Source organism: Anopheles nili, chromosome 2 (genome assembly GCF_943737925.1).
Source record: "Anopheles nili chromosome 2, idAnoNiliSN_F5_01, whole genome shotgun sequence".
Lineage (NCBI taxonomy): Eukaryota > Metazoa > Arthropoda > Insecta > Diptera > Culicidae > Anopheles > Anopheles nili.
In genome coordinates, this window is record NC_071291.1 from 27,665,128 (window position 1) to 27,684,470 (window position 19,343).

General features: G+C 44.4%; 6 protein-coding genes across 6 annotated transcripts; all 6 read left to right on the plus strand.

Moving 5' to 3' along the window:
- The first annotated feature begins 212 nt into the window (after window positions 1-212).
- LOC128720461 (PR domain zinc finger protein 5-like) lies at window positions 213-2,273 on the plus strand. Its single transcript, XM_053814130.1, has 2 exons — window positions 213-343; window positions 1,223-2,273. Exon 2 carries the CDS (start codon window positions 1,281-1,283, stop codon window positions 2,088-2,090), a length of 810 nt encoding a protein of 269 aa, XP_053670105.1. The 5' UTR covers window positions 213-343; window positions 1,223-1,280; the 3' UTR covers window positions 2,091-2,273.
- Window positions 2,274-5,957: 3,684 nt separating this feature from the next.
- LOC128720430 (uncharacterized) lies at window positions 5,958-8,304 on the plus strand. Its single transcript, XM_053814100.1, has 3 exons — window positions 5,958-5,999; window positions 6,064-8,131; window positions 8,222-8,304. The coding sequence occupies exons 1-3, from the start codon at window positions 5,958-5,960 to the stop codon at window positions 8,302-8,304; spliced, it is 2,193 nt and encodes a 730-aa protein (XP_053670075.1).
- A 1,620-nt stretch (window positions 8,305-9,924) lies between these two features.
- LOC128722040 (MICOS complex subunit Mic60) lies at window positions 9,925-13,505 on the plus strand. The gene is made up of 6 exons (XM_053815854.1): window positions 9,925-10,054; window positions 10,405-10,556; window positions 10,650-10,858; window positions 10,936-12,120; window positions 12,357-12,377; window positions 12,470-13,505. The coding sequence occupies exons 1-6, from the start codon at window positions 10,010-10,012 to the stop codon at window positions 13,093-13,095; spliced, it is 2,238 nt and encodes a 745-aa protein (XP_053671829.1). The 5' UTR covers window positions 9,925-10,009; the 3' UTR covers window positions 13,096-13,505.
- Window positions 13,506-13,937: 432 nt separating this feature from the next.
- LOC128731835 (thioredoxin domain-containing protein) lies at window positions 13,938-15,165 on the plus strand. The gene is made up of 5 exons (XM_053824982.1): window positions 13,938-14,067; window positions 14,142-14,466; window positions 14,532-14,693; window positions 14,762-14,887; window positions 14,952-15,165. The coding sequence occupies exons 1-5, from the start codon at window positions 13,938-13,940 to the stop codon at window positions 15,163-15,165; spliced, it is 957 nt and encodes a 318-aa protein (XP_053680957.1).
- Window positions 15,166-15,457: 292 nt separating this feature from the next.
- On the plus strand, window positions 15,458-16,140 carry LOC128731266 (ribonuclease P protein subunit p20). Its single transcript, XM_053824373.1, has 2 exons — window positions 15,458-15,777; window positions 15,844-16,140. Exons 1-2 carry the CDS (start codon window positions 15,550-15,552, stop codon window positions 16,138-16,140), a joined length of 525 nt encoding a protein of 174 aa, XP_053680348.1. The 5' UTR covers window positions 15,458-15,549.
- A 63-nt stretch (window positions 16,141-16,203) lies between these two features.
- On the plus strand, window positions 16,204-16,785 carry LOC128731267 (transmembrane protein 203). The gene has a single exon (XM_053824374.1). The coding sequence runs from the start codon at window positions 16,204-16,206 to the stop codon at window positions 16,657-16,659; it is 456 nt and encodes a 151-aa protein (XP_053680349.1). The 3' UTR covers window positions 16,660-16,785.
- Window positions 16,786-19,343: the final 2,558 nt, after the last annotated feature.

The following is a 19,343-nucleotide window of genomic DNA, read 5'->3' on the forward strand; positions in this document are numbered from 1 at the left end:
GTTTGTACGTGCGCCGTGTGAAAGGGGAACCTCTATCCAAAGTGACAACCGCACTTTTTTGTGGCCGACCACCACTGGGTGCGAAAGAAACGGGCGGAATAGGGTAAAGCGTAGAATTATGGCAGCTATTGCAGGGGGCACCAGCGCCGTCCTGCCGTGTTCGAAGTGCTAGGTATTTGGCAAGCGGAGAATTCCAAGTGCGAATTAAATCGCGAAGAAAAAGCATCGAATCCCATCATCGTTTCATTAGCACGGCGTGCAAATTTTTGAAGGCGATCCGAGTTTTGGCAACGTTTCGGCAATAGATCGACGTGCGACTTGCGGTCTACGGTGAAGCAGCCAGGTTAGTAGTAGCTGTGCATTTCATTTTTTCCAGCATAGGTCAGAAGGGCGATGCAATTGCCGCTAGCTAGCCCGTCCCCGCCACGACCAGTTGCGCTTGCCTGCGTGTTACACTACCGATAATTCCTCCGAACGGAGAATGTGGGCGCTGTCTTTGGTCTGGTGGTGAACGATTTTCAATATATAACTGCACGTCCTGCTGCGTGTGGTATTCGATCGGAAGGCGCCGTATCCAGATCCGTACGACTGTATGGCAATACGATGGAATCAAGATCTGACACACCCTCGGCTTACTAACAGCTCACATAAACACGCATTCTACAATAACTAAGTCAAATGTTGCCCAGCGTGGTGTTCTTTATTACGCACTCTTTTTAAAATGAACCTCCTAACAATAATGGTTGTAGAAGCGAAGGTTAAACCAACCATAGTTCCTTAAATTTCGCAGCATCTTCTATTTGTTTGTTGATTGCAATAGATGCTGCCATCGATTGGCATCGTCCAATCATAGCAAGCCATTTGGGAGGTGCCTTGTGACTGTGTCATTGACATTAACTTAAAGTGTAAACATTAATGGGTGAAGGAAATTATCAAAATTGGTTTACCTCTTTTTTTTTGCTTCACATTGTTTAAGTTTATTTTTTCATGCGCGAACAAGAATGGCATATACAATCGAATGCATATCACGTTGAAATAATCATTCAGGTACTTCTGTTTCGCAAAATGATAAGCAGTTCGATGGCGGTTCGATTAATTGTCAAGATAAGCGACAAGAAAACAGGTCGGGATTCTTTTGTAGGCGTGGATAGGGAGCTGACTGCGTTTTAAAATATCACAGCTAATTGGTTTTGTTTGTTTCATGCACCTTTCCACTCCACAGGCAACCGTAGAACAGACGAACGCGTCGACGAACGAACCAACCAGGGTCTCAGGGAACCATGAGTGACAATACGGCATCAAGGAAGTTGAGCACGTCGGGCGAAGGTGCTGCCGGTGGTGGTGGAGCAGGAAGCCACCTGATGCCAGGCGGAGGAGGTGCAGTCGGTGGACTACAGCACGAGGGCAGCACAGAGGACATTGAGCGGCAGCTGGAAGCGCTCGATCAGGACAGTGATTCAGACTCGGAATCGTTGGAAGAGCTGGAGGCGTGCGAGGACATCGAAGTAGTGAATGCTGATCGGTCGGCTGGCCATGCCGACCCCGCTCTCGACGTAACCATACGCTACACTATATGCCTGTTCTGCAAGAAACCGTTCCAGCTGAAGAAAGAACTCAAAAAGCACCTGTTTGAGCACATGAAAAACCTAAAGCCGATGAAGGAGAAAAAGATCGTGGAGAAGAAGTTCAAATGTCACAAATGCTTCAAGACGTACACGGAGAAGGCCCGTGCGGAGAAGCACATGACCAAGTGCAAGAAGGTATCGAAGCTACTGCAGGACATGAGCAACACAGGCGAAGGTAGGATAATGGGTGGTAGCGAATACGATGCCGCACTGTCGGAGAAGAGTAACAAAAGCAGCATGAAGAGCGGCGCCAAGTTCCGTGAGCCTACCTCGCCCCGATCGCTCGTGTTCGATCCGGATGCGGCCGACAGCGACGAACGCTGGTCCACGTCGGACGATCGACGAGAGCGCAACCAGGTGGTGCACTTTGACGAGCGGACAACTAAGGGTGGTGGCGGGATGGGCAGCTCGGACGAATCGCCCACCTCTCCTGGTACCGGTGGTCACTTTCAGAAATGCTCGTAGAGTCCAACTCAGCCTAGTCCAGCGACAACGGACGACGATAACGTTAGATGCGGTCGGTAGAGCGACGGAACGTTTGACTACGCATGCCGCCGCGTATTAGTACTTGCGCCTCGAGAAGTATTTGTTTATCGGTCAAGTAATGTACACCCCGTATCGTCGTGTTCCTTAGTTATTTTCCGCCGTCAAGTCGCAGCCCGTTTAAGAACGGGTCTCGAATGTAAACGTTACTCCTAAGGTGCTCGGAATTTTTTGCTATTTTAATTTCCCACTATATCGCTATAACCTTCGCAAAGGAGGAAACACTAATCAGCAGGCATGAGCAACAACAGTATATAGCAAACGCGTAGTTTGTTGGTTTCTTCCCTCAGCTTGCATGTGGGCTTTTCTTCTTGTATTATTGACGGTGCTGAATATTGCGCCAATTTATAGCTACTTGGTTGAATCTCCATTTTTATCGCGAATGATCGAGCAATTTTTGTTTTTGATCTATCGGTTCTCGTCATTCGATTGGGTTGCCAAAACATGCACAACAACAGCGCGATGGAGATCTGCTGTCTGCTTTACGGTCAAACGAAAAGAAAAACGAGTCTATTATTAGAACTATTTTTTTCTTTTTGTAAACACCACTCCCAACATGAGCGCTAAGCAGAGAAATAAATCAAGATGAGGACAGAAAAAACTATGCATACATACGAACATTAATGTTAGGCTCATAATATAACTATTATTTAAATGTTAAGCATTGTGATACTTGCCACATACAATTAATTAAATTCCCTATCTAACAACATGATATACCATTTTTGTATATAGTTATAAATACATATATCCTATATTAGTGTGTAAACACAAGTGCGATAATTTTACATCAGTTAATGTAATCAGAAAATTGAATGTATTGTTTTGCAAATTAATTTTTGCTGCTTTCACCTGTTGTGTGTTGCATGGGTATATAACGGCAACGATGTGCATACGATTCTCATATTTATTTTGTGATTACGCTTTCCACGTACACTTTTTGTTTGCATTTAATGCAACCATTATAGGTTGCTCGGCTCTTATTTTCAACCCATTAAATGGGCTACCGAATCAAGGTATTCCCTATTCATACCCAATCAAAGTTTTGATCTGACCCTTGGAATGTTACTGAATGTTGACAATTGTAAAACGTGTTCTCTGGTACTTGTCTAACGCACATGGTAGAAAGGTACAATCGGGATTGAACCTATCGGTATTGTTCGTTGGAGATTTTCTGGATCGAAGTTTTAGGAAGAAATTGAATATGAGATTTTTTGGAATGCATTTACGACTAACAGAATGAATGATCGTCCCTGTAAAATCAATCTGAACCGTTAAAAGCATTATCTTGATGGATGATGAAATGCAGCAGAGAAAAAAAGAGAAAGGTGCCACATGTATGCTAAAACGCTTCATACAATCATAAAAGAGTGGATCAATTGGAATGAAAAGAGATCGATTTTTTAAAACGAACGGAACAGTTGCTTGTTCTTTCTTAAAAGAAATAACATATGGAGCACACTTAACACGAAAACGCTCGAATAATGACTAAACAATAATAATTATAACAAATATACTGTTGAATCACCTATTTACTCTTCACTCTATGCAATATCACGCTGTGTGGAAATATCAGCAGAGGATACAATGATAACAGAAACAGAAGGTTGCAAGAGCAGTAACTATCAAAGATACGGACACAATAGACATGTCGTAAGCAGTGGGTAATACGAAATGTATATAAAAACGTTGCATTCATGGAAAAGAGAAGCAAACCCCGCACTAACAATCATGCAAATAAAACGTTAGTCAGCTCGGCGTAACAGAAAGGATCTGTAAAAGAATGGAGGCGGCTACTGTTCCGCTTAAACGAATAAGCTCAGGAATAGGAGCTCTAACACTGGATTACTAACACGTGCTATCAAAGGCATCCTTTCATCCATCCAACACGAGCTACGCATTGCCGTTGTAGCATGTTTAAGTGTGCGTATATTAATGAGTGTCTAAATTGTTGCATCAGATGCAAATCCTAAATTAGCAGCAAAGTGTATTTGAGAAAATATCCGATAAGGCTACGTTAAAAGCCTTGTGAAACGAATTTCGCTACAAGCTGATCAACCCAATCCACGTGTACGATTTGTTTTCTTTTACTTCTTGCATCACGTACTTTCCGGTTTTGTTCTATATGTATGAACAGGAATAAATGAGATCATCTTGATCACGCAGTGGCAACTAAGAAGGCCAAAGAACATTGTCCAATCCATGATTGCGTTAGGCGACGTGTTGTGAATCGACTTTGGTAGCTATTACCCTCATATATTATCACTTTTTTAGGCGTCCATATTCGGGAGAAGATATTTGTGAACCATTTTCCTAGTATTGCTGTGTGAATGTTGTAGGTTAGACCGGGCTAACGAAGCTATGCAAAGCTGCACATGCAAAACTTGAACGAGGGGAGGCAATAAGAAAACGTATGTCGTATTACTTAGCGACCGACTGTTGCTTCCAAGGAACTGCAGCAGTACCACTAGACTGTAAGAAGATGTGTATCATTGTTAGCAAAATGTGACGCATGGCTCAAAGGATAATCGTGTTGAGTTGAACCTCTTTGTTCCCACTGTACTTCCAAGTTTGCGTGGGTGTTTCACTCCGCCCTTTGGACACAAAATGTTCCCTCAAACGCGCTTTATTTGAAACCGACCTAGATCAGTTGCTTCTGTTGTATGTGCGTGAGCATATCTATGTCTGATCGACAAGTCTTAAAAAATCTCGTAACGAGTTCAGCAAGTAACTCACAATAAACTCCGTTTTAAAAGGAATAGCTCTTTCCGAGAAGAAACCATAAGGGGGCACAGCAGAAAGGATACAAAATAGGCAATAACAAAGAAAGAAGAACTGAATGGAAGATGCAGCAGACAGGACTTGTGGAAACGAATAAGCAAATCAACAGTGGCTTTTGAAATGACCATGCTCGAGCATGGTGAAAGTTACGGAAAATACAGTAATTACAGTAAAGTGAAATAAAACCACATTGGAGGGAAAATATATATATTGGAAACTAAGCAGAAAAACGCATCAACGCTCTTGTGTGTTAGTGTTTGTGTGTGTATGTTTAGGCGCGTCTCTTGTGGTTTGGCAATATACATTTGCGGTGGAAATGGGGAATCGGGAACGATTGGTAGTAGTTGGGTTAGTCGGGGAAATTTATGAAATATTGTTGACGAAGATTTTGGAGCATAAATACATAGTACTTTGGGTGGGATAAAAGGCTAAGGTTAGTATACAATACCGATAAACAAATCAATAAAATGAAAGTAACAAAGAAAGACTCCAGAAGCAAACGGGAATGATTCTAGTGAATGGTTGTTCAGGTAATACAAGGGATATAAAATAACTAGCTTCGATCAAATAATGCATAAAAACTACTTAAGCGCAACCGATGGGCAAAAAACCAAACAAACTAACCCGCAATTGGCAAAAACCGACTATGAGTGTGTGTATTAACGCTACAAAACTGAAAAATACAAAATCATTTCTCCTACCAGATGAGCTCCGATTAATTAATGTGCATCTACTTTTCTCGATTGTATTTCAAATAATAAAACCAACCCTTACCATGCAACGTATATCGTTTTGTTCCTGTTGTTTTAAAATACCCAAAAATAACCGCCAGCTTTGATGTGTTGCATTTTTAATCCAGAAATTCTTACCAATCAGATTCGTTTGAAAAATCAAAGCAACCAAAAGGCAAGTGTGACAATCACTTGCAGATTATGATAAACTTTTTCAGACACTACATCGTATATTAGCATATAAATGGGTGAAAATTTACGGTCTAAATTAAGCACAATGAAAATCAAATTACCTTGCGAAGAAAACCCCCACGCCACGGTACGTATGCTTTTGCTGCATTTTCTATCGTTCTTATTGTATCTTTTTTTTTATTTCTTTCTAGCACGACACGCTGCTGGCCGTTTGGAGGATTTGTGAAAAAATACGTCCACTGCTGGAGCCGACAGCGAACAAGCTACGTTTGCATTTCCAGCTCGAAGATGCCTGCCATTCCGGAACGATTCCCGTGTACAAGTTTGTCAACATACTCCTCTGCCATCTCGGGGAGTCCTTGAGCAAGGAAGACATCTGTATATTGGCTAACTTCTTCGGTGCGACTGCGGACCGCACATCATACGATCAGTTTTGCAATGTCCTTTTTACGGAGCAAGGCACCGAAGGAGCACCCGCCTCAGAGACTGGCAGCACAAATAATCCTGAAGATCGTCTGTCCGTTTTCGAGCATCGAAAGCTTTCCCTCACGCTCATGTCGATCGCTCGAGCGTTACGCTACCGAGAGCAAGTATTACGGCCTTATTTTGACGATTATTCGCTGGTGACGAACAGCGGGTCATTCTGCACCATTCGCTTCGCTACCCGAGTGCTGTACTTCCTGGGAGTTACGTTGGCAAAACCGGACACCGAGCTGCTCGTCAAGCGTTTTTCCACCGACGGTCACAACTTCAACTACGGTGCGTTTATCGATGACATCGATCAACTGTTTCGGTTTCTAGACGTCCGCGACGGTGCACTTGATCGCAAAACGGATGACGCTGCAGTTCCTCCAACGGTTATAAACACCCACATGGCAAAGCTAGAGCGTCCCGATGTGGGGACAGTTTCCTTGTCCAATATGCTCGGTAAACGGCTTGCATTTCACCCGGCTTTAGAACCAACTCGGTTGAATTACGAACAGGAGGAATTGTTACTTCGCATTCAGCAGCATCTTTGGAACGGTAGAATAGATGCGAAAAATTTCTTTCAGCAGTATGACCTGCTGCGCTGTGGATGGGTGACCAAAAGTACCTTCATTCGTTGTCTGGACATCATAGGGCTCTCGTCGCTGGATCGATTGCCCTTGAATGAGTGGGAAATAAGGCAGCTGTGTGGCAGATACGCCAACCCGAAGGATCCTTATCGAATACACTGGGAGGTGTTTGTGAACGAAATGAACCGTGTTTTTACTGAACAACATCTAGAGAAGGGACCCTTGAAACATGTCGAAAGTCCTCCCGAATCGGTAAAGACACTACCACGACCCGGAAAACAACAGCTCTCTCCAGTGGAGCTGAAAGATTCGCAGGCTCTCGTGGCGGAGTTGAAAAAACAAATTTCGACCCGACGAATACTCATTGAACCGGTGTTTAAAGATTTCGACTCTCACAGGAATGGGCACGTGAGTTTCAACCAGGTACGGGAAATTTTCTCCATGTCCGGGATTACCCTGAAGGAGCAAGAAACTTTCCTGCTAGACAAGCTCTACGGCGATGCAACGGGGTTCGATTATAGTCAGTTTTTCAAAGACGTTGGATTGATCGATCCGAACGACGCGGATCGTACGTTAACGCATCGCAAAGTGATCGAAAGCATCAACAGGAACGCTCCGGCACCGTCCGAACCAATGCCCCGGGAAAAAGATATCGTTCGCGTGTTGGCCAAGGTGAAAGCGCAAACCGTGCGACGACGGTTGCGGCTGGTTGATTTCATGCAAGGCTTCGATCCTCTGAACCATCATCGCATCACTGAAGATCAGTTCTGCCGCGGACTTTCAACGGCCAGTGTGCAATTGACACCAACCGAAATGCAGCTTTTGTGCAACAATTTCCGGACTCCAGCTTCCCAGACGGTCGAGTATAAGCAGTTTTGTGACACCATCGCAGAGGTCGACTACCAACCGTATCTGGACAGGGCGCCACTGTTGGTACCGTGCAGACATTTTCCGGCCGACGAGCAAGCGGAAAACTTCCTGAACTTTAACGAACGAACCATCGTTTCTAAGGCGCTCCAGAAACTTGCGCGTCACGCGAACATTGTATCAAACATAGGATCGATTTTGAAGGATTTTGATCGCCAAAACGTGGGCCGTGTCGGGCGCAACCAGTTCCTGCGGGCGCTGGCAATGAGGGATTTGCACACACGCATTTCTAGCCGAGAGTTTGAGACCTTGTGCAAATATTTCGCTGTTGAAATTGGTAAGTTTTCGAACACATGGAAGGTTGTGTGTGGAAGAGCCAGCTTAGGTTGGTATTTAAATATCATTTGTTTTGCTCTTTCTGCTTCAGGTTATCGTCAGGATGTGAACTATCGCGCGTTATTGGAAACTGTCGATTATCTGTATGCAAACCGGTACATTCATCCTTTTTGAAAACATCAAGAAGGGCACCTTTTCCGTACGTGCAATGAAGGACCAAATAAATCGTTATGAAAATTAAGCGGAGATCGAATAATTTGGCACCAAAACTAGCTCTTTGCCGTGGTATCTTTGTAAAAGAAATTATCAGTGTATCCTTGTAAAAGAATAATGCAGCTCAGGGACGGTAATATCTCGTTCGGGTGTGATAGTAGTATAAAATTTTTGTTTGATGTGTTCTTATCATGTATGATTCTTTGAGCTATACGTACCATTATCAATAAAGTGAATGCATCTTTTCAATGACATGGTTTTTTGAAAATCGTTGTAGATATCACATCAACACATTGGAATTGAGGGTTTTATTGTTGTACTTTGAAGGCTCTGGACTCAATCGAATGAAAGAATTGTTCAAATTGTTACCATTTTAACCCCCTGGAATATTAAAATAATCAGATGTAGTACATGTTACAGAAACAGATGGATTTTCCATGAATTTCCAATTTAAAATCCGTTTTTTAAACGAACATTTTTAAATTTTACCTACAACCGTGTTTCATGTCACAAGATCAACTACGTTTTCAAAGCAAGCGCCAAAAGCAAAAGAAATTAATTAAAGGAAGAAAAAATTGTCGCGTCCGGTATTCGGCCAAAACTGAACATTTTTCGCAAAAGTAACAGGAGAACATACTAGCTAAGAGGTACCCTTTTTCGGCTCCAAAAACCGCCAAAACTGGTTTGAAATCTCACTCATAGATGGCGCTAAATTCGCAATTGAAACATTTCAATCTAAAATTTGAAATGTTTCAAGCGTTTTTATACAGCGCCATCTATTAGTGCATAGTGCAACTATTATTTCTCCTCAGCGTAATTAGGGCCACCTGTTGTTGATTATTGGTACTAAAATTCCAAATTTGAAGCGTTTCATGCGAATGAAGCGTTTGGAGTATTTTAAGCGTTTATATTTTCAAAAATTACTACCTCCTAGCTGGTATGCACTCTTGTTACTTTTGTGAAAAATCTCATGATTTGTCCGAAAAGTGATCGGCAAGCTATTTTTATTTCTTGATTTTATTTCTTTCGCTTTAAACGCTGATGAGTAATTCGCTTGTTTTGACCATGTTGTTTGCTTATACACGTGTTCGCTGTATTGTGTGTAAATTTATTGTGTCAATAATTCCAAAATAAAACCATAATAGTTTTGCAACTTGAAAAGCAAATCAAAAAACGTTTCAACATGATAAATTCATACGAAACGATGGATTAAAATTAGAAGTAAAATTCATGCTTTTCTCAATGATAAAACTAACTGGCTGGGGATCCAAGCGTACAGTGTATGATCTTTATATTTTCCGCAATCTCTGCATATTTGACGCAAAATTAGAACAAATAAACGTAAATTACACAGTTTTCTGTGACTTAGCAAGCAGAACATTGTGATTGTCATACGAAATCGCCAAACCTGAACGCTGTGATAGATGACAACGCATGGCAACGAGCCAACCTGGCTACTCTGTCCACGTTGGGTGTTGGTTCCATCTCGCTCGCACGTGCATTCGTAACTGCTTTTCTGCGCTACCAGCTCGCTCGGTGTTTCGGATCAGGTGCTGCTGCGGTATTTTTGCCACCGACAAAAGCCCCAACATACCAGAGGCTTCCCCCGGAGCAGAGCGCTCGTTGCGAGTCACGAGTAACAACAGGAACAGAGGACAGCCGCAAAATGTATCGTTTGCTGGTGCAAAAAGCGCTCGCGAACAACTCGAAAGTACGTATCCGGACGGTGGCCCACAGACGATTCGTGCAGGACGATGCAAAAAAAAGTGCGAGTGTGTTATGTCATAATATACCGCGCCTCGTACTCGATGATGCCGGAACAGCGATATATAACTCGTGTCTCGTGTCGCGATAATGCCCGTCTCAGCTGTGTGCAGTGCTGTTTCTCGATCCTGTTGCATAGCAAGGACGTATTTCCTCCCGGCACACGGTTAAATGTGACTCTAACCCGTGCCATACGGCGTCTGCCGTTTGACGTTGAACCCAATGTTTATTTTAGTGTCCCAGTCGTGATCTAATCTTTTGTGACGATGCTATCCTCTGTTTTTTTTTGTTTTCTAGCGATCAACCACCCAGCTGTTCGCTGCCAGCCGATCTTACGGTGGAAGTGCGCGAGGATCCAATCTGCCCCCGTTCCAGGAGGCAGGATTTGGAAAGGTGCTAGTCGTGCTATCGCCCATCCTTATCGGTGGTGGCGTCGTCACGTACGCCAAGTGAGTATCAATGTCCTTCTGCCGAAGAGAGCCATCGGCTAACCGTTGAAAGGAGCTATGGGACGGATAATGGTGTAATGCTTTCGTTCGCAGGTATGATAATGAATTCCGCAAAACATTGATCACAAACGTTCCTGCGCTGGAACCGGTGCTAAAGGCGTTGCTCCAGGAAACGAACCCGCTGGATGATGTGACGAAAAAGATGGACGAAATCAGCAAAACCATCGGCGGGTATACCTCCACCATTACCGGCTTCTTTGGTGGCGGTGGTGGTGGTGAGGAGGAAAAAAAGCAGGACAAAAGTAAGGCATTTCGTACCGGGGGCAACTCGGATAGTGTCTAAATAGGTCGGTTTTCTTTTTCGGTTTTTTCTCCCCAGAACCTGATTTACCTCCAATCACCAAATCACGATCGGTTCATGTGCCCGTGCCAGCACCACCTTTGCCGAAACCTGAGCCGCTTAATCTCTCCGAGAAGGTGCCAGAACCGCCAAAAAGGAAAGAGACCGTTTCATCTCCTCCGGTGTCTGCAACTAAGGCTGCGACCAGCACAGCTAGCACTGTTGCTCCTGCCAAGGCAGCTTCACTTACCAAACCAGTGCCATTGTCCTCGGGCAAGGAGGCAGTACCGAAATCGATCAGCGACCTCGAACAGCAGGTCGAAGTGGCCGCTACGATCGCCATTAAGGAGTACGGTCAAGCTGTGGCCGTGCTAAAGACGTACACCGACGAGGTTCGCAAGGTGGTGGACGAATCGATCGACAAACTCGACTCGTCGAGTTGGACGACGCTCCGAAATCGGACCAGTGCGCGCGATACGGCCCTCCAAGCGGCCGAGACAGCTGCCGATCAGGCCAAGGAGTCTATCGAGAAGCTGCACGCGCTTCTGAACAGCCGCGAAATCAAGTGCTCGGATGAGCTGAAGGATAAGGCGAGACAAAACATTGCCGCCTACCTGGACCATCTGAAGAAGGCCAAGGATGAGGTGTATGCCGCGCGGGATCTGGCCTCACTCGGTGAGAAGTACTGGAAGCGTGTGGAATCGGCACGCAACTTCTTCGTGGACGAGATGGAATCCCTGTTTCCGGGCATCAATCTGTCCGAGCGCAAGCTGAACCTGTCCAAGGACGAGCTGGACCTGTTCATCCTGCACGCCTACACGCAAGTGATCGCCCACCAGAAAGAGCTACAAAAGCTGCAGATCGAGGGTGATCAGAATTTGCGCCGTGCGCTGGAAGCCGTTCGGGGCACGGATCAGAGCGAAGAGGTGAAGGCACGGCTGGAGTACGAGCTGGCCAAGGAGAAGCGCCAGCTGAATCTGTTGAACCAGAAAAAGCTTCTGACCACCCGGGCGGAACTTGAGCAGGTGTCGCGGGAGCAGATGAAGCGCCAGACGGAGGCACATATCGATCATCTGAAGGATGCGCTGACGCAGAAGGAGGCCGAGATGAAGCGCAAGTTCCAGCGCGAGTTGGATGAAAAGATCACCACGGAGCAAGCGTCCTACAAACTGCAGCTGGCGGCTATGCTGGGCAAGCTAAAGGGCATTCACAACGCGTTAATTGGTAGGTAGCAAAGGCCAGGTGGGATGTGAACGAAAGACGTTCTTCAACAGGTGAATGTGTTACGTGTTGTCGCTAACAGTTTGGTGTGTTCTTTGCTCTTTGCTTTTTTTTACTCCCCTCACAACGCATTACACACTCATGTTACCTTGGGGATGCTTAAAATTCGTCCTCCATTTTACTGATCCACTCATTTGTGCCATCGTTGCTTGCTAAATACTGCGTGCTAACGTGGGTAGAGATCGATACTGATATGAAAGGTACATACTAGCATGCAAGAACGGAGCAGTGTTTGAAAGAGTAGTTGATCGGCAGGAGTGCTAATGTGTTTCGACTTATTTCCACTCTCTAGAGCATGCTGACGCCGAGAAAAGTGCCCACCAAGCGCAAGCTTTGTGGGGTGCCTGCCAGTCCCTGTGGTCTTCGATTCGCTCCGGTCAACCGGGCAAGTCGTGGCGCGATCAATTGCGCCCATTGCAGGACGAGATAGCGGCCGTGAGCCGAGCAGCTGAAGGTGACGAGCTGGTGGCTGTCGTGCTGAAGGGACTGCCGGAGCAGGCCCTTAAACGGGGCGTCTATCCCGAGGATGCCCTTCGAGAGCGGTTCTTTAAGGTGGAAGAGGTTTCGCGCCGGTTGGCTCTGATTCCCGCCGAGGGGGCTCGACTTCCGATGTACTTCCTATCGTACCTGCAGGCGGCCCTGATCGCACGTCCCGACAAACCGATCTCGCAGGACGAGCTGGAGAACAAACCGTTCGATTTTAGCAAACTGGATACGTACGATATTCTGAATCGCGCGCGGTACTGGCTGGAACGAGGTGACCTGGTGAAGACGGTCCAGTACGTGAACCTGCTGCAAGGTGCTTCTCGTAAGGCCGCCATGGATTGGCTGAACGAAGCACGCCTTTTGCTGGAAACGCAACAAGCTGCCAGCACACTAATGGCGCACGCTGCCGCCAGTGGTGTCCGATTCTTGTGAACTGACTGATTCGTATTAACTGTTGATTTGTGTTGAGGAACGATGGAAGGAACGAAAAGGATATCGAAGTGATTGAGCGTCAACCACGTGCCGATACGAGTCCAAGTCGCTTCATTTTTGCTTTCGGGTAGTATAGCAGCTGCTATATAGCACATGCAAACTAAATTATTCGGGTATCACATATTGTAGAGAAAAACGAGTAAAAGGTATTGTTTATCGCGTTCTTTTCCTAATGTTTCCCGGAAAGGTTTTGTTCTTGAAGCAATACGCACCATTGAAAATTTGATGCTAGCGAAACAATGTGTAATTATAGAAACATACTATTGTAACAGCGAAAAGGGTGGCAATACCAGATGAACAGCGATAATTGTAGACAAGACAAGGATGTTATTTAATAAAATCAGTCATTTCACAAGGATAATTCAATGATGATGATTGAATGGTTTTTTTTTTCTTTTGAAACGAGTATGAAACAACTGTTTGAAAATGTAAAGTTGGAGTATGTTTCAAATTTAAATGTATTCTTGCAGATAATGCTGGTCGATTTATTTAAGGTCTTGTAAGGTGCATTTACAAATGAGCAAAGCAAATACTGGTGCTGTAATCTTACATGAACTCTGCTGTCGAATAATTCAAACCGGCTTCAAATTGAAGCCATGTAAACCCACAACAATCCGATGACAGTTCCATGCATTGTGGCAATTCCTCTGCGGAAACTTGTTGATCGTACACTTTACAAAGTAAATATCTGTGATATTCTCAATATTTTGTGCATTGTGTCAGTGGTTTCTTATCAGTAGAACATTCTGTGATTACACCGTTTATAGTTGCGTCCAATAATAATGCTTAAAATAACTATACTTATGCTCTTTGCGTTTGCCGGCTTTTGCCATGGCTCGGGTTTGGAAACTGTTAATGATGATGATCTCGTGAAGAAATTTCATAGCCACAACAACTTTATTGTGCTTTTCTGTAAGAAAATATGCAAGCATTTCATATCGTTTACTTTCAGAGTTGTCTATAATTTTACATGTTTTTCCTTTTAGCTAAACCTAATTGTGGAGAATGTGATAAATTTGAGGATATACTTTTCAAATTGAAGCAAGAAATTGAGGATAATTTGCAGGCCCATGCTGTCAAGGCGATCAGTAGCTCAATGGTGCGTCTGTACTGTCCTAGTAAAGAACCGGCTGTTGTGTACTTCCGTCACGGTGTTCCGCTGCTTTATGATGGTCCAGTGGAGGAGGATGCTTTGATTGGGAAGCTTATTCAGAACAAAGATCCTAACGTAAAGGAACTCTCGGATGAGACGTTTGAACATCTAACTCAGGCATCGAGTGGTGCCACTACCGGAGATTGGTTCATTATGTTGTAAGTGCTTTACTTAGAGCTGGGGTAATAACTGGATATAATAATCATCTGAACAATTGCTACAGCTACACACCGAAATGCGTCGATTGCCAACGGCTTACGGCCATTTGGGAAGCCGTTGCAGCAGATCTTAAAACAAGAATGAACGTAGCTCGTGTGGATATGGAAGGCAAAGGCAGCGAAACAGCTTCTCGTTTTCGTGTTAAGAATGCTCCGGAATTCATTTTGTAAGTTGTTTTATTTTATTGCCAAGAAGGCTCTTATATGTTTTCTCATGTTTTGTTTTCATGGCTAGCTTTCGACAGGGAAAATATTACCGGTATGAAATCAACAAATTCGATATCAAATCTTTTGTGACATTCGCTCAGGATTGGTACAAAAACGCAAAGGCGGAGCGAGTTCCAGTACCTCTATCGCCATTGTACGTCACAAACAGATGTGTTGCATATTGATTCATTTATTAAAACAACCCTTTTTTCTTGCAGTGATAATCTTGTCGAGTTGGCAGTTCAACATCTTAAAAATATGCCTCATTTGTATGCAAAGTTGTACAACGATTATCCAATGGTGGTGTATGCTTTCGCCGCTGGTTTGCTGTTCATCGTTGGAGGTTTCGCCCTGGCTATTATACTGGCCATCATTACACGCTGCAAAGCCGCGTCACGAGCTAAGAAAGAAACCATAAAAAAAGCAAAATGAATACTTAAAAGACGCATTTCGTTAGATTAAGAAATTTCTTTTTCAAATAAAAAGTTCATATTTTTGTACTAAAACTTCTGAAACAATAGGTGTTATTAGTTGCAGTAGCAGCCAGATGAATAATTTAATTATATTGATCAGTGACTACAAAGATTATTTAAAATATTATCTTTTTACTGATTATTTTGCGCGTACAAACGAATTTCTGTATTTTTTCTAATTCAAATACTTCATAGCCAGGGTATGACAGCTCGTTTGTCATCAAAGTAAACAAACAAACGGTGTGGTGCCTCGAATCAAACGACGTTCAAAGATTGTTTCAATTTATTTCCTGGATGGAAAGAACGGCTATTTACGGAAATTGCGAATTTGGGCCAAAGTAGAATGTCAAATACAGCGGCCAGCGGCGATGGACCACCGACAGTGAAAAAGTCCACGGATAAAACTCCTCGCAAGAGGGATCGCACTGAAGGTGGTGGTGCTACCGGAAAAGGAAGCAGCGCCAACTTCCAACGCAAACCAACCGATCGTCACACGGTGAAAAATCGGGTCCTACCAAAGTTTTTTACCCGCGAGAACGACATTTACGTTACCTACAAATCGGACTTTACGGTGAGAATTAGCACACACAATAGTAGCAGAACTGTTCGACTAATCCACTTCAATTCCCTTTTTCAGTATCAGTTTAAATCCTGCTTGGATATTCTCAACTCTTCGCTCGGCGAGGTGTTTCTTCATTGTACCGGGCGAGCAATTAATCGAGGGATCAACTTGGCCTTAAGGATAAAAGCGGAATTCCCGGAAGCATTTGAGTACGAGGTGAACACCTCTCAAATCGCCATCACGGACGATTTACATCCGCTACATGACGAGGACGATTTCATGGTACAACGACGCATGAATTCGTGTCTTCATATTCGTGTGTACCGCAGTATTAAGCTAAAGCCTTCGAACGCTGGTGAACTGAAGGCTTAATTGCAAACGTTAGACCATCTTCCTCTGCTCATAAGAATACAAGGCAAACGAATAACGTTCATAATGTCGGAGGAGGTAGAAATTAAGACATACTTTAAGCTGGTTGACGTTGTCAAATGGATCGGCATAACGCAGTTTGAGATACTGGTCAACTTGCTGGCATTCTTGGTTTTTACAATAATGCTCACGGTGAAGGCCTCCAGCGGAGAATTGACGGGTACTTTAACGGCCAACGAATGGTTGGCACTGTTCTCGCCAATGTTCTGCGGTGACTTTTGCAACACTTATTTCTGTATCATCGTCGGCATTCGAATGTACCTGGGCAACAAACATCGACAGGCGATGCATCGGCTAGTGTGGAGCATTCCTTTTCTGCTGCTGACGTCCGGCTTCAAGTACTTGGTCTGCATGAAGCTGTCCGGGCAGATACAGCTCGAGTACAGCGAAGTGTTTTCGCCTATATTCGTCCTGTTGCAGATGATCGCGGTAAAGGCATGCCAGTATAATCAGCAATCCTGATCAAACGCCAACCCGTCGCGCCGTGAACTTCTATCTTTCAGCAATGACGTTGTTCTTGGAACAATCGTAATGCAGTGAAGTTTTTCCCCCATTCCCCAGTAGTCTGAAGTTATGAAAAATCAGTAATAAAACTAACATGTTTCAAGTATATGTGCCTTGTCAATGAGTTAGAATCCGAACCGTCGTACAGGTGAGTCTATGCTAGTAACTCAGCGAGGGAGTTGTTTAAATTGCATAAAATTCACCAGGCACGCTACATTAAACTATCTTACGGCCACTCCTTCATTTTTCCTTCATGCCATACGCCATAGTTTTGCCGAACTATATAAAAAATGGCTCTTAAATTCCGGTACATTATATATTTTTTAAATCAGTTCGCTTCTCAAAAATATGTCATCAATGCTTGACGAACCGGTTCGATACTGCATTTTTACGTTAGATGCTCCAGCAGCATCCCGTGCACTTTAGGTCCTCATTGGATCGGCAACTGCTCTTAAATGGTAATTAACTCTCTCTTTCATTCGGACAGGTTCTCAGGAGTGAAACCTCGATCGCGCCAAACCATTGCTTCTTCCCAACTTTGTCAAGGACTGGAAATCATGGGCCGGTTTTTTTTTTGTCAGCATGTCTTGTGTGACGCACCATTTGTCCTAGTAACTACGATCAAGAGAAAAGTGCCGCTGGCAGCATCGGTATGATGATTTCTCCGCACCGAGCAAACCCATCACGATGCAACAAGTATTCACGCACGTTGGTGCATCCGTGAGGCGAGAAACATTTCTTGCACCGTGCATGTTTGTACAACTGATGCACCACGCTGCTGTTGACGCGGAGTCTCATTTGTTTCCGAATACCATATTTTACGAAGCATCACGCCACAAAAAGAGCACCAAAACCTTGATGCGAATAATCGACGCCTGTGTGCTTCGATGCCATGAACGATCGTTTAAATATCATTACGAGATGAGAATCGATCAAGGGTGCAAATCAAAAAAAAAATCGCAGAAAAGGGAAAGTTGATTCAATATTTTAGCAAACTTCTCCATACGTTTCCCATGACAAAACGCGCCACAAAATACGCGACCGTGTGCTGTGGAAAGCTAATCGGCCATTCTAAATTACCATAAAAACTCATACCGTGCATTCCGCGGGCACCAATTGGATTCGGCTGGCGATGGGAAGAAGAAAATCGAAGAAAAAATCGGTGACACTGGCGATCGGTCAAACTGCACGGTTCCAGGAACCGATCCGGTTCGGTCGGAATGCCACCCATTTGGCGCATGTCGCTATTTCCACCCAACACACGCACTCGCCTGCCGTCACGTTTTCATGAGGAATTTCGAGGGAATGGAACCGCGGTTTGGGGGTGACATTATTTTCGCCTCATATCGCTTCCGAACGTTTCCACCTGATCTACGCAGCCCCAGCAGGTGGAATGGGTGACGGGATGGCCAGAGCTAGATGGGTGGAGACGCACAAAAAAGAGTAGTAGAAAACAAAGTATACATGGAGGTTTCGCGCGCACGCCGCTAGAAATCGAAAGCAAACGAAATGCGACCGTTTTGGACGCGGGCGCATGGAAAAGTTTTGGCTTTCGATCGGATCGATACAGTGGCGGTGGCCGCCGGATGTTGCCCCACAGCGTTTGGCAGGGGGTGTTGAATGCGTGTGCGATTTCCATTTCACTATTTAATCCCTTCCTGTATTCCTCTACGAAAACATGGCCCGCGCGCTGTTGAGCGCAGGTTTTGACTAATTTTCACCACTTACGTCCGCAAACGGTTCGTGAAATTGAAAGTGAAATGAAATTTCCTCCATCGCCCGAACCGGAAGGATGGAAGCGACGGATGGCACTCGTGGTGGCTACTATATGCGGTTTGGTTTGGGCCACCAAAGGCGCAATGGATTCTTTCTACGGGCACGAGCCGAAAGTGGCACCGAGACGGACCGTGAGTGGTGGCAAATTTGAAACCAAATTTCCATTCCCAAAATAATGGCGAATTAACCGCACAAACCACGGATTGGCTATCGCCGAAAGATGGTTCCGATTGCACCTGCTCTTGAAGAAAACCGTCCATGGTTCAGGTGTATAACAGGGGCTGTAAATGTTTACATGCCTCTTGCCGAGATCATTTTAATTTACCTAAATCGATCCCCATTTCAAGTGGTTGTGGTGAACGCAAACGCACAGCAACAATATCGATTTGCTTCAGCTGGATAAGTGTAATTGTTTTCATCATCATGAATCACTATAATGAGCGCCAGAACGAAGCCGACCGTGGTTTAGATGAGTAATAGCCCCATCTTAAAGCTTTAGTTGGGGTTTCAATTTTCCACTTTCGTGTTTTTTGTTGCTTTAAAATTGACTTTTGGTGAATTTCATCGAACGAAAGGCACGCGATCTATAGTTTGATAGAGCTGCAGCACAAAATCAAATTAGGCTGCTGTGTGTTACGCTTTCATCCGGAAACCCAAAGATCGGTTTGTACGCAGAAGACGAGAAATGTGTAAAAAAGTGTTCGAATAAATACCTATTGCAATCATGCATAAAACTTCTTTCCCAACGATTGCTACTTACATATAATAAACTTTTGATAAAAATAGAGTGCATATTTGATCAGCTTAACTTCGTTTACATCCGAAATAGCAACACATGCCGGTAACTTCCGGTGAACACGGCAGGA

Bases quoted from the DNA above. Each gene is read 5' to 3' on its own strand.
- LOC128720461 (XM_053814130.1), top strand. From the start codon at position 1,281: ATGAGTGACAATACGGCATCAAGGAAGTTGAGCACGTCGGGCGAAGGT.
- LOC128722040 (XM_053815854.1), top strand. From the start codon at position 10,010: ATGTATCGTTTGCTGGTGCAAAAAGCGCTCGCGAACAACTCGAAA. The intron at 10,055-10,404 runs GTACGTATCCGG...TTTGTTTTCTAG, and splicing joins CGCTCGCGAACAACTCGAAA to CGATCAACCACCCAGCTGTT. The intron at 10,557-10,649 runs GTGAGTATCAAT...TTTCGTTCGCAG, and splicing joins GGCGTCGTCACGTACGCCAA to GTATGATAATGAATTCCGCA.
- LOC128731835 (XM_053824982.1), top strand. From the start codon at position 13,938: ATGCTTAAAATAACTATACTTATGCTCTTTGCGTTTGCCGGCTTTTGC. The intron at 14,467-14,531 runs GTAAGTGCTTTA...CAATTGCTACAG, and splicing joins GGAGATTGGTTCATTATGTT to CTACACACCGAAATGCGTCG. The intron at 14,888-14,951 runs GTACGTCACAAA...TTTTTCTTGCAG, and splicing joins CCAGTACCTCTATCGCCATT to TGATAATCTTGTCGAGTTGG.
- LOC128720430 (XM_053814100.1), top strand. From the start codon at position 5,958: ATGAAAATCAAATTACCTTGCGAAGAAAACCCCCACGCCACG. The intron at 6,000-6,063 runs GTACGTATGCTT...ATTTCTTTCTAG, and splicing joins AAGAAAACCCCCACGCCACG to CACGACACGCTGCTGGCCGT. The intron at 8,132-8,221 runs GTAAGTTTTCGA...TTTCTGCTTCAG, and splicing joins ATATTTCGCTGTTGAAATTG to GTTATCGTCAGGATGTGAAC.
- LOC128731267 (XM_053824374.1), top strand. From the start codon at position 16,204: ATGTCGGAGGAGGTAGAAATTAAGACATACTTTAAGCTGGTTGACGTT.
- LOC128731266 (XM_053824373.1), top strand. From the start codon at position 15,550: ATGTCAAATACAGCGGCCAGCGGCGATGGACCACCGACAGTGAAAAAG. The intron at 15,778-15,843 runs GTGAGAATTAGC...TCCCTTTTTCAG, and splicing joins CCTACAAATCGGACTTTACG to TATCAGTTTAAATCCTGCTT.